Below are 16724 nucleotides of genomic sequence, written 5' to 3'. Positions count from 1 at the left end.
GCTCGTCCACTGATCCTTCTGCTACACCATCGGCCCCCCCCCGCCGCTACTGCCATCGCAGGCCTTTGCTATTACGCCCCCTGGTGACCTGGACGTTCCTTTTGATCCAAGCCCTATAGGCCCTGAAAAGGAGCCGGATCTGTTTCCCTTAGATCCGGGAGGAATAGGATACATAAGGCCCGAAGGCCGAGTTGCTTAACAACTTAAAGCGAGACATATTGTACCCGCGACTAGCCCTGGAACTCTCCGGTGTTTGTAATCAAGAAAAGGAATGGAAAATGGAGACTTGTTATATGACCTGAGAAAAATTAATGAAGTCATGGAAGATATGGGAGCACTTCAACCAGGATTACCAACTCCAACTATGTTCATGGACATCAATAGTAACAGACTTAAAGGATTGTTTGTTAAACACTTGCCAGAATTCGGAAAACTTTGCCATGTTTATGTTTCCATTGATACCTTTTCTGATTGTGCATATGTATAGGCATACTCAGGTTTCTTATGATGTAAAAGCAATGTTCTATATATTTAGAAAGTTCGACGGTTGTGTGTGCGTGTTGGTAGAGCGTAGACTCCCCGCGCACCCAGCACTGTTTACTTGCCTTTTATAAATGTTACTAAATTCAGATTGAGTTGTATTTTCATTTATAACAGGAGTGTGAGCCTGTCTTAAGAAACTGGTTGAAACTGGTCCTGTGGATGGACAAGAGCCAAGGAGCAACTGAGTCTGCGCAAAGACAAGAGGTCAACTAGTGGTGACGAGGAAGAGTCATCAACCTTCATCCCCACGACCCCCGACGACCACCACCAGGAGACAGTGCGCAAGCGCAGATGGGAGGAGATTATGGAAATGACTCCTTGGAACTAATTTTAATACGAAGCGGGGACAGGTTATGAATATGTATAGGCATATTGTGAAACGTCATGCATATGTAACTTCTTGCTGCATATAACCATGGCAAATTGCCACGTCAGGTGCGCAGGACTTTGGCGGGACTACCCCCTCTCCCCCCCCCCCCCCCCCCCCCCGTGCTGCCCAGCGCTGAATAAACATACCTACTTTACAATCCTACTGATTGTGGAGTCCATTTTCTGCAAGTCACCAGCAACTGAAGAGGTCAAGCAGTGGTTCAGTAAAATAGTTGTTACGGCCCAAATGAGATGAGTGCTCTCCACATTTCAAAGAGACAGAGTGGAAAGCAAACAGAAAATATTAGCACCAAACCAGTCTTTAAAATAGAGAGGAAAAGCTCATTAAAGAGGAACTCAAGAGAACTTGCCTGCAGACGGAAGCAACTTTGAGGTTTTGGGGCTAAGCAAGCGAAACAAACAACGCGAACTTCAGGGAAAAACCCCCATGGTTTACAGACAAAGGTCTAGGAACACAGATCTGAAAACTGTGAAAATTGGACAATAGAGTCTTAGTGTTTGTTAGTAAGAGCCTTGAGTATCTTCTGTGCAAACAGAAGCAAAGTGCAGTTATTTCAGAAATTTTTTTTAAAGATTGTCTCTGACTGTCTTTGCAACTATGAAGGGGTAAACCAGAGTGCACACAAACTCTGGGAAAGGATGTCCTTAAACTACTAGGAACCTGCAGGAAAGCAAATAAAGTTGGAACGTTTCACACTTTTGATTTGACTATTTAAAGGAGAGAACTTTTCAAAAGGACTACCTCATAGACAATACTATAAAATGCAAAAGGAGAATGTTTAATGTGCTCCTGCATTTATATGAGTATTTAAAATATGGCATCACTGATGGGATCTAAACATATGTGATATCTAAGCATAATCAGCCGAGTGCCAACTAAAGAAAAAATTTACTTGCACCACGACAGTCCTATTTCTACAGTGAAAGATAACAAGGTACTTAAGAAATATTTAACTTTAAATTCAAGGCATTAATGATCATTTATGCCATCACTGTGCAGTGAGACACATTTTAAAACAGTATATCTAGAATCCCAAGAGAGCAGGTAAAATGACTTTTCCAAATTATTACCTGAAAATGGTTCAAAATATTTTTACAATTTTATAAAGAAAAACGGTAACGTGAAAATACAGTGTTTGAAGACTGAAAGTCAGTAACGCAACTGAGGAAGGGCTCTCTGCTAGAATCCTAGGCGCCCGGATAGGACGAAAACTGGTCTGTTACGTGATGCAAAGGTGTTTTTTTTTTTTTTTTTTTTTTGGGGGGGGTGGGTTTGCCATCCCATATATTGAATTGGTAAGCTTTACAAGAGCGTGTTCTTTATGAAAAGTTTGTTTAAATTTTAGGTCGGGGTATTTCCACCTGCTGGCTTAGCATCCTGAGACTTCAGACCACAGTTTTCAGGTCCTTCTGACTGCTGTCATTGTCACCGTTACTGCCCTACAGCCACACGAACACTGCACATCATGCAAAAACGCTTGGAGACCACTGTTTCAAACCTACAGGGGAGAGCATCGCCTTCTCCCCAGTGGCTTCCAGCTATAACCCCACGCTTTAATCGCGCGGGGAGGAGGAAGGGCGACGAGCCGGGGTCTGGCCGCAAACCGGTCGCCACCGTGCGCCGCGGGCCGCCCCCACCAGCAACGCCTCAGCCAACGGTCGCAACGCCCGCACGCACACGTGCCCCCCATTCGAACAGCCGCCCACCTGTCGCACTGAGCATGCGCCACCCGAGCGGCGGCGGCGGAGCAAAGGGCGCATGCGCGCTGCTGCAGGGCTAGGGGGGGACGGTGTCCGCCTGGTGCCTTGGTGCGCTGCTCGCCGCCTTCCCGCAGGCACAAAATGGCGGCGGCGTCGGGGAGCCCGGTAGGGAGATGCTGAGCGGGGTCTGGAGCCCGGCAGGCCGCGAGCAGGCTCCGACACCCACCCGCAGCAGCCTCGGCCCCGCAGCGAGCGTCGCTCCTCGCGAGGGGAGGTGTTCCGGGGGTAAGTGGCAGCACCGTCCCCTGTGCCCGGCCCGTGAGAGAAGGCGCGGGTTTCCCGCAGGGCGGAGGGCAGGATCGGCCTGAAAACGTGCCTTCCCCCCCCCCCCCCCCCGAACACCCGGCGGAATAACGAGGCCGTTTGGGGTCGCAAAGCAGGGTGCTGCCGGGCGGCCGGGGAGCCCCCCGGAGCCTCACGGATACGCACAGGGTTGTGAGGGGCGGACGGCGCCTTGGGGAGAGGAGTGCCGGCGGTTTTGGGGGAGTGCGAGCTGCGTTTAACGGCTGGGGGGAAGGGAGGAAAGTTAGGACTTCCCCGGGGCGGCTGCAGGGCTCCTGACAAGGAAGGTAGAGGGACCGTGCGTGCTACCGCAGGAGTCTGCGGTGAAATAGAGCAGTGCCTCAGGAATGGAGAAACCCGGCTCTACCAGCATGCACCCGCCCAGTTCCGGGGCTTTTGTTACTGCCAGGAGCCCCGGACGCTTCCTGCCTTGGAGCAGGGGGTAAAAAGTGGCTGCAGTGTACATGGCATCTTCACACGGTGGGGCTGAGGGCTCCTAAGTATGGATGAAGGACTAGTGACTTGTTCCACTCCCCAGTATTAGGTCTTGCGTTCCAATAGGGCAAGTTTTTAAGCCTTATAGTAGGTAAACTGTATTGTGGAATGCAAATGTTAAAATTCAGACCTGTTCTCATGTTACATTAAGTAAGGCGTAGTAAATAACTTACTAGGTGGATTGCAGTAGCTCAACAAAACCTCTCTGTTGTGCCTTTCAAATAAAACGGTGTTTCTCAAAATACTCCAATACCTATTCAGAACACTTGCTACAAAAACTTCTTGAAGGTTGTCCTGTGTATATGTATAGAAAACATCAGATAGAGGTGGCTTTGCATTGCTTCTTTCACAGGTTAGAAATGTCTAGAATTCTCTTGCTGCTTGTGTATGTTAGATACTCTTGTCTGCTCCTATTTTCAGTACTGATCTAGAGAAATCATGTAAACAGAGGTAGGTGTAAAGAACCTGGAGCCTAGGCCAATTTGGTTACTGCTTTTTCCTTTTAGTGGAGAATAGGCTTTCTGGTTAATGTAGTGCTTGTAATGCTTTAGTGGCTGGCGTCAAGAGTGGTAATTTGATCTTCTGTGGGATCTGATGGAGTAATTCTAGGTTACAGTCTCACAAGCCTTTGAGCTGTGGCTGCTGCCAAAGAGATGCAATCTTGCCTTCCTCTGGTGGCAAGTGTTTGTATACTCCTGTGGAAAACTATATCAGGGAGCCAATTTTAAAATAAGTATCTTTAGTTTTTTCACTGGCTTAGATTTAAATAGCCAGTCTGCAGAGAATCATGAGTTGCATAGTAGGACACCTGCTTTATGTATGGTGTGGTTTATGCCATTTTAAAGCATTTATATAAACCAGTCTTTGTCACTGCCCTTCTGAAAGATCCTAATAACTGTGCCTCTGCTTGTGAAATATGTGTCAGACCAAAACTCACAGCTTTGACTTACGACCTTTGTAAGACTGCTGTGCAGTTAGATTTACTGTTCTGTTTAAAATATTTAATTGGCTAAGCAAGATGTTCTGTAATCATGTGTTGTCATTTTTGGCTCTGAAATTCAACTATTTGTGGATTTATCTTCTGTTCAGGTCTCAATCATAAACCTAAGTTGTTTTTTTTTTTTTTGAGGAATTTTTAACTCTAGCACTTGCTTAAGACCTGTGTTGCTACAAAACTACATCTTTTCTCTGAAAAGTTTTCATATTAACGTCGGATGATAAAATCATAGTCAAAATAACTTCTTTCCATATAAAACTTTAGTGCTGTGATTGTTTGCCAAGTCTTTCAGATAAAATAACATAGCTCGATTCATTCTTTGTTTTTGAGCACAGCTAATGAATTGTACTTTACTAAAATGGAAGTCGGAAGTTAAAACTACAAGCATTACTTCTCCGGAGTTGCTTTTGCTTTACATTGCAGAGATAACTAGCAAAATAACAATTAGCTGCTTACATTAATTGATCTAAAACCAATGATACATCTTAGGCCTCTTTTAGAGGAAAAGTCACCTATTTATTTGCAATAGATTTTTTTCAACATTCTCATTAATGTCCTAGCAACCCTGGTTTTTGTAGCAGAGTACATTCATCTTTAACCAAAGTAAGCTGTCTGGCCAGTTGCTTCAGTAGGTCCTTATCAGTATTCATTTTAGGTGCTGTCAAGCAACTTTACTCTTGCAAGACTCCTGGTGTTTACCTTGGGTATCCTGAAGCAAGATGGACTGCGATGTGGAATCTTTTAACCAGATCCTTTTTCATGTGTTCAATGTTTTTTTTTTTTTTTTTTTTTTTTCAGCCCTTCAGAGTAAGCAGTGATGAGGAATGGATCATGGGACTGAAAGGAATTTTTTAGCCAGCTCAGCTGCTAAAGAACAGTTAACCTGTAGTTGAACTGCATGTTTCTATTGTTGTTTAAATTTAATATCAAGTTTGGCTAATAACCACAACTCCAGTTTCACGTGCTGTTCATTGTTTTTAAAAACACTCGGTTTTCAACGGTCATTCCAATTTTGACTGACTTCTGTATGAACTCTGATTCTCGTTACTTGTTCTGAATAATACAAATCAAGGTTGCTTAGAATTTAATTCCTGTGTATTTGATTCTCTGCATTTCTGCTTGTTTTTATACACAGGTGTGGAAAAATGGCAAAGAGAATTGCAGAAAAGGAACTGACTGACAGAAACTGGGATCAGGAGGATGAAGCTGAGGAGGTGAACTATACATTAGATTTTTTTTTCCCCCCAGCAGGTAGCAGGATAGTTATTTACGTGCGCCATTCACCTTGTGGGTGAAATCTACAGTGAAATTGGTTGAAAGTATATTAAAGATTATTTTATATAAAGCTTCCAGTATATGCAGACCACATGGCAAAACAGCTTTTAACAGTTAAAATGACATCAGTGGCTTAGAGGAAAGCAACTTTACATTTCTAAAGGGAAACCCAGGCATGTTAGAATGTATAATACTTTTGAACCCTTCAGCTGTGTGATGGATGTTTATTCAGTTCACAGGAAAAGTGGCTTTGATTTCTTGAAATAGTTGATTTTAAGTTTCACTGACATAATACAGTCTGGATATTTTTTTCATATCTCTCCCAGCTGTTTTATAGGTCAGTAGTAGTTAATTTCAGAAGTACATTAGTTCGAAGTGCTTAGCAGAATGTCCATACACAGCCAGGGGGCCTAAACAAACAGTCAAATGAGGCGCTTCATCTGGTTGTAAAAAGAGACTTCCATGTTAGTGTCTAATATTTATTTAAGGCTTGTGTTTTATCTCTAAACAAATTATGCTAGCTTCTATGCTACTAAAAATATTGAATGTTTAGGCTTATAGACTGTAAGAAAGAAAACTGATAGTACTCTTCCAGAAATATGAATATAAACAAACTTGATTTCCTCATTTATTTTGGGGTAGTAATTAATAATGATCTACCTTCACTGATAACTGAACTTCCAAGATTGTGGAATATTGTCAATACATCTCAATATACCTCCTCCAAGCTGAGTATTGTTTGTAACAGTGCAATACTGACAGATTACCTTCAGCAAAGATACTATTTTCTTGTTTAAAAAAACACAAAATTTCTTGAATTATTTGTCCTAGAAAAATTGAGATTGCAGTCTGTATGAAAGGAAATTAAATGTAGAACAGGGAAGACAGAACTGTGCCAGTATCAACAGTACTATAATATTTTTATATTTTACTAATCACAGTACTGTAATTTTTTTTCATTCCTTAGTTGTTAGGGAAAAGTGTTAGATGTATTCAAAACCTATCTCAGCCATTTCTTCAGACTATGATACTTTTATGCATTCTGAGAATTTCACTAATGATTTCATAACTTCTTCTCAAAGGTGGGAACCTTCTCAGTGGCTAGTGAGGAAGTCCTGAAGAACAGAGCTATTAAAAAAGCAAAGCGCCGAAACGTTGGATCAGAGGTAATGTAATCACTGAACATGATTGTCATAGTTTGACTCAGTTGCAAAATATGACATAAGTGTTCAAATTTTTACTTTGGGCCTGTAACAATACTACATAAAGTTATCATTTAAAATGTATATGCAACTAGTCAGCTCTTGCGCTTCCAATCTTTGCAGAGGTAGAAGCCTGGAAATCAAAAGATATTAGTTAACCATACTGGAGGGCTGGGGGATGTCCAAGGCAGGCATTAAACAAGTAAAAGCCAAATTGTTAAGTTGATGTGAGAGTGAGAGAGATCATTCTTTTAAAGAATGATAATGTTCTTTCCCACTGAAGAGCTTTAGTGCCTCCTACTCTTTGCAATAACAAACACAGAAAGGAAGTTGGACTTTGTTGTGGGTTTACCCAATCTAACCAGACTATAGTCCTTTCAAAAGTCTTCAACAGATGCTTTGTCATATATATCTTTCTGTGCTCTCTCAAGAGTGCATGCTCTGTGTCAGAAACAGGGCAGAAATTTTACCTATCATCCGACTTGCTTTTAGATAGAATCATTAAGGTTGGAACAGACCTCCAAGATCATCTGGTCCAACCATCACCCTACGACCAACATCACCCACTAAACCATGTCCGTAAGCACCACATCCAACTTTTCTTTTAGATAGAACAGGACTAGGCACAGTTACAGGTTAGGTTATTTTCTCTTGTGCTCTTTATTTTCCTTCTGTTCTAGCAATATAAATCGTGTCCCATCCCACTTTTGCCTATGGTAGTTTTAGCCATAGAGGTGGTAGAGGACTCTGATGTAAGTTTAAAAAAAAAAAAAAAAAAAAACACAAACAAAAAAAACAAACAGAACTTGAACAGGAGAGATTCAGAGACAAAAGCAAATGGAAAAACGGTTGAGAAAGGGGACTAGATGATTGCAGAAGAAATAGTCAGAAGGCTGGGAGTTAGCTGTTAAGGATCAGAGCTGGAAGAAGAGGTAGGATAGGCTAGACAAAGTCTAAAAAGCAGAAGAGATGGCAGTACAGCTGAGTCTGCATGATAAATCTGTGAAACATTTACAAAAACAAACTTGAAGTTCACTGAAGTTCCTAAATGGAGCAAGCAGAATGCTACAAAGACAGACTGCTGTTTAACTGGAATGGCCAGAGAGAGAGGTAGGACTGATCAAAGACAGGATAAAAATAGCTAACTAGAAATGAGGAATCAATGACTTAATTGGAAAAAGTAAAGCACGAAGGGAAACAGAAAGAGCCCAGACCCGCAAGGCCAGATACCGGAAGTGAACCTACAGTTGCCAAGTTCTGCTATTTCTCAGTAGCAAAAGGAGATGAAACTTGGAAATGATTCTCCTTTTCCTCTGACTTCTGTGCAGAGACACTGAAAGTAGAGAATTTCTACTCCAGTAATAAATGCTCATTACCTCAAAAGACGTTACATGTAGTAGCTAAAAGTAGCAGTGCCTGTTTGGTTGCTAATCGTGCTGTATGACCGTATTTTAAAAACATGTAAGAAACTACACCATAAAATATTATGGTCATAAAGATCACGTTCAGAACTAGGTAATGAAGAAGTCGAAGAAAGCATACATGTTACTTTATCCAGGTACAGTCTGTCTTTGTTTTTCCTGTCAGTGACATAGGAATATTTTTTGTAAGTCACTGAAATGTTACACAGGTGACTACAAAATAAACTGTTTTGATGAGTGGTTTGAAGTGTTAGACTCTAATTGTGGTTGTAAATGCTAAAAGTTCCTGAAAATAAGCCTACAATTACATATTGCTACATAATTATTTAAAGAAAACAAAATGCTTTGAATCTCTAAATAGGTAGTCAGACACATCCACTGCTCTGAACAGCTTCTAGGTATCCACTTCCTCTAACTAGTTTATTTTCATGCCAAACATCTGAGTCTTTTAAAAATAGCAGGAGTATGTGTCATAAGGAAGCTATTAACTCTGTTTACATAGCTGACTTAGAATAAGGGACATGAAATAAGGCATGAAATGACACAGTGAACAAGGGTAAAATAAATGGAATATCAAGTGAGGATAGAAGTATAGAGGTGTATGTAACTGGTTGTCTTTTTCTCTTTTCTCCCCAGTCTGAAGGTGGAGGAGCATTTAAAGGGTTTAAAGGCTTTATGTTGCCTTCTGGAAAAGGCGGCGGTGGCTTCAGTGGGTTTGGTAATGGTGCAGGAATAAAGCCTTTAGAAGGCCTGTCTAACGGAAGCAGTAGTATCTCTAGTACTCCTTTGTTCAGCAGTTTGAAGACAACCTCTGAAACACAATCTGTATTTGGTAAGTTTTAAATAAGTATGCATATTCATCAGAAAATTCAGCCATAAGTTCTGTAGGTTAATGTAATGATGGAATTTGTTTTTTCACTAACCCTGTAGTTCTGCTTTAAGGTTTTAAGACTTGATCTTTGTAAAATTTCCTAAAGATTTTTATACTGGTGGAGAGACAAGTTATCAAATACATGCAGTTTTAAGATGTGGAAACTGAAGTCATTCTTGATGTAATACTGGAGATAAAACCTTTTAGAGATAAAGGCAATGGAACACATTTGCTATCGGACACTTTGAAACTGTGCTATCTAGCACACAGTGTCGTGATGCAACACACTACACTGTAATAACTGTACAAAACTAATGGATTTAATACAGAAATAATGGAGATATTAGCTTAGGGTTTTATGAGAAATGCAGTTTGGAGGAAAAAAAAAAAAAGCTCTAAACCATGCTTTTCTTTTAATAGGATCCACCATATCAAATGGTCCGGCTACTACTGCATTTACTGAAAAGAAAGCTGCAAGTCCAAAAGCTAATGGTGGCAGCCAACCATCATCTTCTGGCTATACTCAGAGTAAAGTCTGCAGCTCTAGTGTTTATCACAAACAGTTAGCAGCTTTAAACTGTTCTGTGCGTGACTGGATAGTTAAGCATGTAAACACAAACCCCTTGTGTGATCTGACACCCATCTTCAGAGACTATGAGAAGTATTTAGCAACTATTGAACAACAACATGGAAGCAGTAGTGATAGTGGGTCTGAAAATGAAAGCAGCAAGACACCTGGCACTCAGTCTGTTTCCACATTTGGGAATTCAAAGCTACAGCAAGGATCAACATTTTTGTTTAACAACAAAACTGAGGATACCTCGGACAAAAAACCTGAAGTTACAGCAGAAAAAAGAGGCCCATTGTTAGGAGCTACATCAACTGTCTCATTTAATTTTGGCAAGAGTGTCAGCAGTTCTGTTTTGGGTTCCCTTGGCTCAGGAACACTTAGTAGTTTCTCATTCTCTCCTGGGAATTCAGGTTTCTTTGGAAAAGACACAAACCCAACAAAGTCTCTCACTGCGGTATCCACCAATGTGTTAGAAGCTCAGACAGAAAGTGGGAATAGTGATGATAAAGGTAAATTCTATTTTCAAAAAACATTTTAATGGTAAACGGTGAATGATTGTGACTGAAGAGTACTGCAGAGATGAAATAACACTAAATTGAACTAAATCATAGTTACTGAATTTGAAAACTGCAAAATTTTACTAGCAATATGGAATTCTCAGTATTGCATGCTGCTTAAGTAACACTCAAAGTATAAGATTACCAAGACCTATGCATGTCTGTCAAATTTATACTCTCTGTAATAGAATGTTTTTTTTAGCTGAATATAAGACTTGAAACGATGAAACTTAAAACAACTGGTATGTTCGTCTTTGAGCCTGTGGTACACTTCATACCTGGTGCTTTTCCCCAATAGATTAATTAAAAGATCCATCATGATTTCATACATCTTATTTACCAGACCACAAGAGACAATAAAATCGCATGCTACTTGAAAGTTTTTAGCTAATTTGGGTATAGTCAGCTATAGAAACGCTATAGCAGCTGTAGGGACTGGAAAGGCATAATCCTGTCCCTGTTTCTTGGCTGTCGCTCCTGATTACCCTTCCCCCAAATTAAACTTGTCCTCTGGGGGTATGTATAATTGGTAAAGGCTACTCTTGGAAACTTTACAACTGTTTTTCCCCATCAAAAGGCTTTAACTTAAATTTTACTCATTAAACTTTGTATTTTAATTTGTTTTTTGATTGTTTGATGGTTGGGTATTTTCATTCAGTTTAAATTGAAGGTGAGCATGAAGTTGTTTGAGGCCTGTGGCTGAATGAAAACAAAGACTTTTTGTGTAGGTAAAGCTTCTTTAGAGCTCACATTGACTTAAAGGTATTTTGGCAATTACTGACAGGCTCTGCATGTTTATGTAACATACAGCATGCATAAACTAATTCTAGTTAACAAGTCGAAACACCTTCCAGATTATATGCTTATAACATTAACATATGGGATGTATTACAACTTTTTATTTAAAGATGGAGAAGAGAAGGAAGAAGAGCCACCAAAAGTCATTGTTAATGAAATAAAAGAGGATGATGCTTTCTACTCAAAGAAGTAAGTGACTTTACCTTACAATAGCAAATTGAAAATAGAATTCATACCTATGTTTTGCTATTCTTAACCACTGCAGTGTAAAAAATTAATGACATGTTCTTGACTTCCTAGTTAATCTTGACTTCCTTCTTAGGAAGCTGTGTAGAACATGAAGTTCCACTCGTAAAAAGGTACTTACAAAGATAAGTAGGATCTTAGTAATATTGTGTCTTGGACACAGCTGTGATGGCCATTTGTGATCATTTTTTTAAATGATTGAAAAAATTTCTGCCTTCACCAGGTTTTGTAAGCTTAAATTGTAGGGCATGCACTACAGAAATAACTTACTGTACTTTCAAAACCAGTTGGATGCTTAGTTATTTGTGTAGCCTAAAATAAGACTCTTCAGCTGGAAAATACAAACTGTTGTATGAAGGAGTGAACAAGTTGTACTTCTAATGTCAAAGTGAGATTAACTCCACCTGAAACAGTTTTTCAAATCATGTTTAGTAGTCCAAGTAATTGTATGTCTGCTTAACACTTGGCAGAGAATTTTCATGTACAAAAGTATTTTACTTCATCTAAGAGAAGTTGCAAGCCAATTTATTAAGAATGGTATTAGGTTTGTTGTTTTAAGACACGCTCCAGTGTTTTCAAATCTTATGTAAAAGTCCTATTATAAGTCCAGAATGATACAGTAAGTTTGTAGTGTTTTGCAATCACTGTTTTAAAATAGTGCCTTACAGTAATTACAGCTGCTACTCCTTAATTATTCCTTATAGATCCTGAATACAAGTTGCTATATGTTGTCTTTTTTTCCCCTGAAAGTAACGTTTGTCATTTCAGTACTGAAAGAAAGACTGACCTTCCTTTTTCTGAACTGTTAAGTACCATTGTACCACAACTTGGGGTGCATTAAACACAGCATAGTCAGCTGATCAAAAGAGGTGATTCCCCCACTACATATATTGTTGGTGTGGCCTCATTTTGAATATTGTGTGCAGTTCAGGGCTTCACAATATAAAAAGGATGTTAAGGTCCTTGAAAGTGTCCAGGGGATGTTAACAAAGCTGGTACAAGAGCTGGCGGGCATGTCCTGTGAGAGGCTTAGGACACTTGAGTTGCCCAGTCTGGCGAAAAGGAGATGAGAAGTGACCTCACTGCTCTCTGCAGCTCCCTGAGGAGGGGAAGTGGAGCTGATTGCTGCTGACAGGATGGGAGGCAATGTCATACAGCTGCACTAGGGCAGGTTCAGACTGGATATTAGGAAAAATCTTTACTGCAAGTGTGGTCAGACACTGGAAAAGGTTTCCTAGAGAGGTGGTTGGTGCCCCAGGCCTGTCAGTGCTCGAGACATTGGGATAATGCCCTTATAATAGGCTTTAACTTTTGGTTAGCTCTGAAGAGGTCAGGCAGTTGGATTGAATCTTCGAAAGTCCCTTCCAACTGAACTGTTCTAGTGCATCTGTTAGAGAATGAAACAGTCAAGATCAGGAAGAATAAATATTTATGCTACTCACAGCATGTTAACTGATTATTATTAAACAGCTTACTGGGAGTCAGATACATGCATATATCTACGCATGTATATATTTGGAGATATTTGTATTTTATCTCTGCATATCTGCGCAAACTAGGTTTGCTTTTTTTTTCTGTGCACAGATGCAAACTGTTCTACAAAAAGGATAATGAGTTTAAAGAAAAAGGTGTAGGAACATTACACTTGAAACCAGCAGGAAATGAGAAAACTCAGCTCCTAGTCCGAGCAGATACCAATTTAGGTAAGTAAATTTGATCTAGTAACAAGTCTCGATGTAAAATTCCCTGCAAAACATTAGATTTTGTTACACAGCATAACTGACAAGGTTAATGAAAAACTTTTTCTTCTGAATAATTTCAAGCAATTGTATGACTTTAACAGGTATTCTGAAATAACACACTTTAAGCAGTGCAAGGAAGCAATAGGTTATGGCTTATGTTTGGATACTTTTTTCCCCTTTATGTTTTAGTAGCTGTTCTCTATTCCTGACTTGTTTAATGGCTTCGAAGCTCAGCTTGAAGATGCCACAATCATGTATAAATGCATCAGAGGTGTGAAGAATGAAGATCAACATATTTCCTGCTGAGATGCAGGCAAATTGTCACATGTTTTGATATTAATTGTTGAGAAACTCTACTACCTCTTAGTACCTTGCTTCAGCAAATGTGAATATGGAGTTCACTAGTACTTCACAACTTCAATAAAACAGAATAAATTATGCATATAAAAGATGTGAGAACTTAAGCCATAGTGTACCTATAGGTCACTGGTAAATCTCATCTCAGTTTCACTTTATAGACTTACCAGAACACTTTGTAAAAACCTTCTGCAGACCCATTAGGTGAAGCTTTCAAATGTCTGGTGAGATTGGGATTCTTGTGTCAGTCACTTCTACATCATTTACTTGTTTTGATGGAAACGAGGCTCCATCAAGACAGTTCTTAGCCATAAAACTGAAGGCAGATGTATGGCAGAATTGTCATTGCTCTCAGCATTTCTTTAGGGGTCTGAATGAGTAGAGCAGGTGAAAACTTGCTTTTTCCAACTTGCATGCCCTATAACAGAAGTCTTAGTTTTTACTCAGCTGATGCTAATTTTCATTATGTTGATTTAATTCCCTCTACTTTCATCTGAGGTGATGTATCAGGAAATCCCTTTTCAGCTCATACACTTTTAAGACATTTTAGTTTGGTGTTTTCAAGCATTGGTTTGTACAAGCTGCTACAGTGATAGTGATGCACACTTTCCTTTTTTGCTATCTTCACACAGTGCTGTAATCCTTTCCTAAAATCTCACTGTGTTTGAAAAAACTGAACTGGAAAGGAAGGTGAAGACTGACTTTACCCTAAATACTACTACCGTGTTCTGAACTATTTACCAGGTTTACAAAATGGGTGCATCTTCTGTTGAAGCAGATTTTGAGTTTGTTTGCAATTGTTTTAATACACCACTAATACTGAGTATCTCATACTCATGACAGAATTTAACAAGTTGACATAAAGCCGTTATTAGTAACTTGGTGGTATCAACATCAGTTGTGGTGTATGATTCGAGGATACAAAGTACTTATTCTACAATGGTTTGTCCATTTTTTTTTTAATTATGTCTGTACATGTGTTAAAGCTAACTTTTTGCTTCTGCTTACAATCTGTGCTTAAGAATGAATAACTTGTGTAAGCATAAACTAAGTACTGTGACTTAATTCCTTATTTGCTGATTCTCCTTTTGTTTCATTTCCTTTTCCTTGCGTGGCCCTGCTACTATCATTTGATATTCTTCAGATTCCTCCCTTTAAAAAAGGGGAGGATATAGTATAGAGATTCCTCATTCCTACTGAGGAGATAAATCAGGAACAGTGGCTATGCACAGATGTTTAGAGAAGAATAAGACAAGTTTATATGGCACTTGTCAATTGCCTTCCTTCAAAACAAACTTAAATCCCTATTTAGTAAGTATACTAACATCCATACTACAGTAAAAGATGGAAATTTTTTAACTTTAATTTTTTCTTCTCTCCTATGCAGGAAACATACTGTTGAATGTTCTAATTCCACCCAAGATGCCATGTACAAGAACCGGAAAAAACAATGTTCTTATAGTTTGTGTTCCTAATCCACCAGTTGATGAGAACAATCCAGCTGTTCCTGTCACTATGTTAATAAGGGTGAAAACAAGTGAGGACGCAGATGAGTTGCACAAAATCTTACTGGAGAAGAAGGAGGCTTAAGTATATTGCAGTCAGTGATTTCAGAAATTATTGCCAAACTGCTGCTGCTCTGTTTTTTTTCATCCATAACTTCACTTGAACACTTGAATCTTACTCTGATGTTAAGAACTGTTATAGAAACTCTGGAAAAATCTGTGAGGAAAATCTAAACTAGCTAATAAAAGCTTTAATAGAACACAAGTGTTGGACTGTGCTCCCTTCTTTCAACAACTAAATACAGGACCTCTTCTGGATAAACCACATCCATTTAAATTAAAGCATGTTTTTAACACTGGCCAACTTGACTGAATGGACTGAAATCAGAGTAGAAAATTATGGTACCAGAGATTCTTCATAGACTGCGGTGCAATGCAAAACCCTCCTGTTCTGAGAGGATGTTCAAATGTAACTGTTTAAACTGTTTCTGTACTCTGATTTTTAACTTTAACATATTCTGTTGAGACTAATTTTTAAACTGTCAATGATGACAATGTACCCAAACAATAATGATGATGTATATTGTAAGAGTTAAAACAGTACAGACTTGTGTGATTTTTGGGGACTGGGAGACTGCATCTCCAGCTATTTAAAACAAAGTTTGCTTGCATAGTGTTGTTGACAGTAGTGTTTCTTAGAGAAGAACTGTCAGTTCTGTTCTTACCGTAGCAACAAGCTAACGCTGTGCAATATTATAAGCAGACAACTGGAGGACTGTTTATCTTGGACCACAACCACAGATGGCATTTATCTGACAAATCAGAGGCAAAGGCTTCTGCTTCCATTATGGTCACTCAGAGGAATTCTTCCCTAATCCCTTGGGCTAAAACTGAAACACAGCAGAGGCAGAGCTGTAAGTATGTGTGTTGTGCTACTTACTCGTACTTTACTGAAGATAGCTTTTCACAGACAAAATTCAGGATTTTTACAAAACCGTATCTTGTCTTGGTCTGCTACCAAGACCATGTGCATAAGTATGTTTAAGTAATTACCCTTCCCCTGTGCTAAAAATAGTGTGTGTTACTATAGTACCTAACATAGAGCAGTAGTTTGCAGCTCTAGGACAAGCTTTCTGTCACAAATAGGGAGCACTAGTTTAATCTGTAACTGTGTTCAGTAGAGTTAAACCATGTGGCAATAATTCACAGATCAGAACAGTGTTCTGAGTTTCCATCTCAGCTTTATCAGACCTTGGTGTTTTTTTTTTTTTAATCCTTTTCTTTTTCAAACCTTGTCCTAGTTGGCTGGAAACTCCTTCCCTATCAAATATTTTTTCTGCTTCATTTCCAGCTCTAGAAACTATCAAAGAGCTAGAGGCTAATGTTTAACTTGAACTGCCCTTGTATTTGTCTCACCAGCTTTGGGTAGATGAAAGAAACATGCCAACCTGCCTCTGGCTAATGGGGCATGGGGAACGCAGGTGAAAGCAGCAGCATGATGCAATTCTCACAGGGGACTCTGCAATGCCTAACAGTGGGGAAAAAACAGTAGTACCTCTTGATGAGATGCAGCACATCTTACCTGCTTTCTGCTGCTCTCCATCGGAGAACAAATGGCAGCCTTGATTCCTAATTTACTGCATGCTTCAGGTTAAGGCCTTTCCCCTCCCCCCCCTTAACTGAAGTAGATATATAGCCTGCTAGACCAAAG

General features: G+C 39.6%; 1 protein-coding gene across 1 annotated transcript; it reads left to right on the top strand.

Moving 5' to 3' along the window:
- The first annotated feature begins 2655 nt into the window (after positions 1-2655).
- On the top strand, positions 2656-15611 carry NUP50 (nucleoporin 50). The gene is made up of 8 exons (XM_035550985.2): positions 2656-2919; positions 5604-5682; positions 6826-6909; positions 9003-9198; positions 9658-10317; positions 11274-11352; positions 12994-13112; positions 14896-15611. The coding sequence occupies exons 2-8, from the start codon at positions 5614-5616 to the stop codon at positions 15096-15098; spliced, it is 1410 nt and encodes a 469-aa protein (XP_035406878.1). The 5' UTR covers positions 2656-2919; positions 5604-5613; the 3' UTR covers positions 15099-15611.
- Positions 15612-16724: the final 1113 nt, after the last annotated feature.

Source organism: Cygnus atratus, chromosome 1 (genome assembly GCF_013377495.2).
Source record: "Cygnus atratus isolate AKBS03 ecotype Queensland, Australia chromosome 1, CAtr_DNAZoo_HiC_assembly, whole genome shotgun sequence".
Taxonomy (NCBI): domain Eukaryota; kingdom Metazoa; phylum Chordata; class Aves; order Anseriformes; family Anatidae; genus Cygnus; species Cygnus atratus.
The sequence above is the reverse complement of the archived record's forward strand: the minus strand, read 5'-3'. Positions and strand labels throughout refer to the sequence as shown.

What these genes read in the sequence shown, in the direction of transcription:
- NUP50 (XM_035550985.2), top strand. Translation starts at nt 5,614, where the DNA reads ATGGCAAAGAGAATTGCAGAAAAGGAACTGACTGACAGAAACTGGGAT. An exon ending in TGGGAATAGTGATGATAAAG is followed by an intron (nt 10,318 to 11,273) that starts GTAAATTCTATT and finishes TTTTATTTAAAG; the next exon opens with ATGGAGAAGAGAAGGAAGAA. An exon ending in CCGAGCAGATACCAATTTAG is followed by an intron (nt 13,113 to 14,895) that starts GTAAGTAAATTT and finishes TCTCCTATGCAG; the next exon opens with GAAACATACTGTTGAATGTT.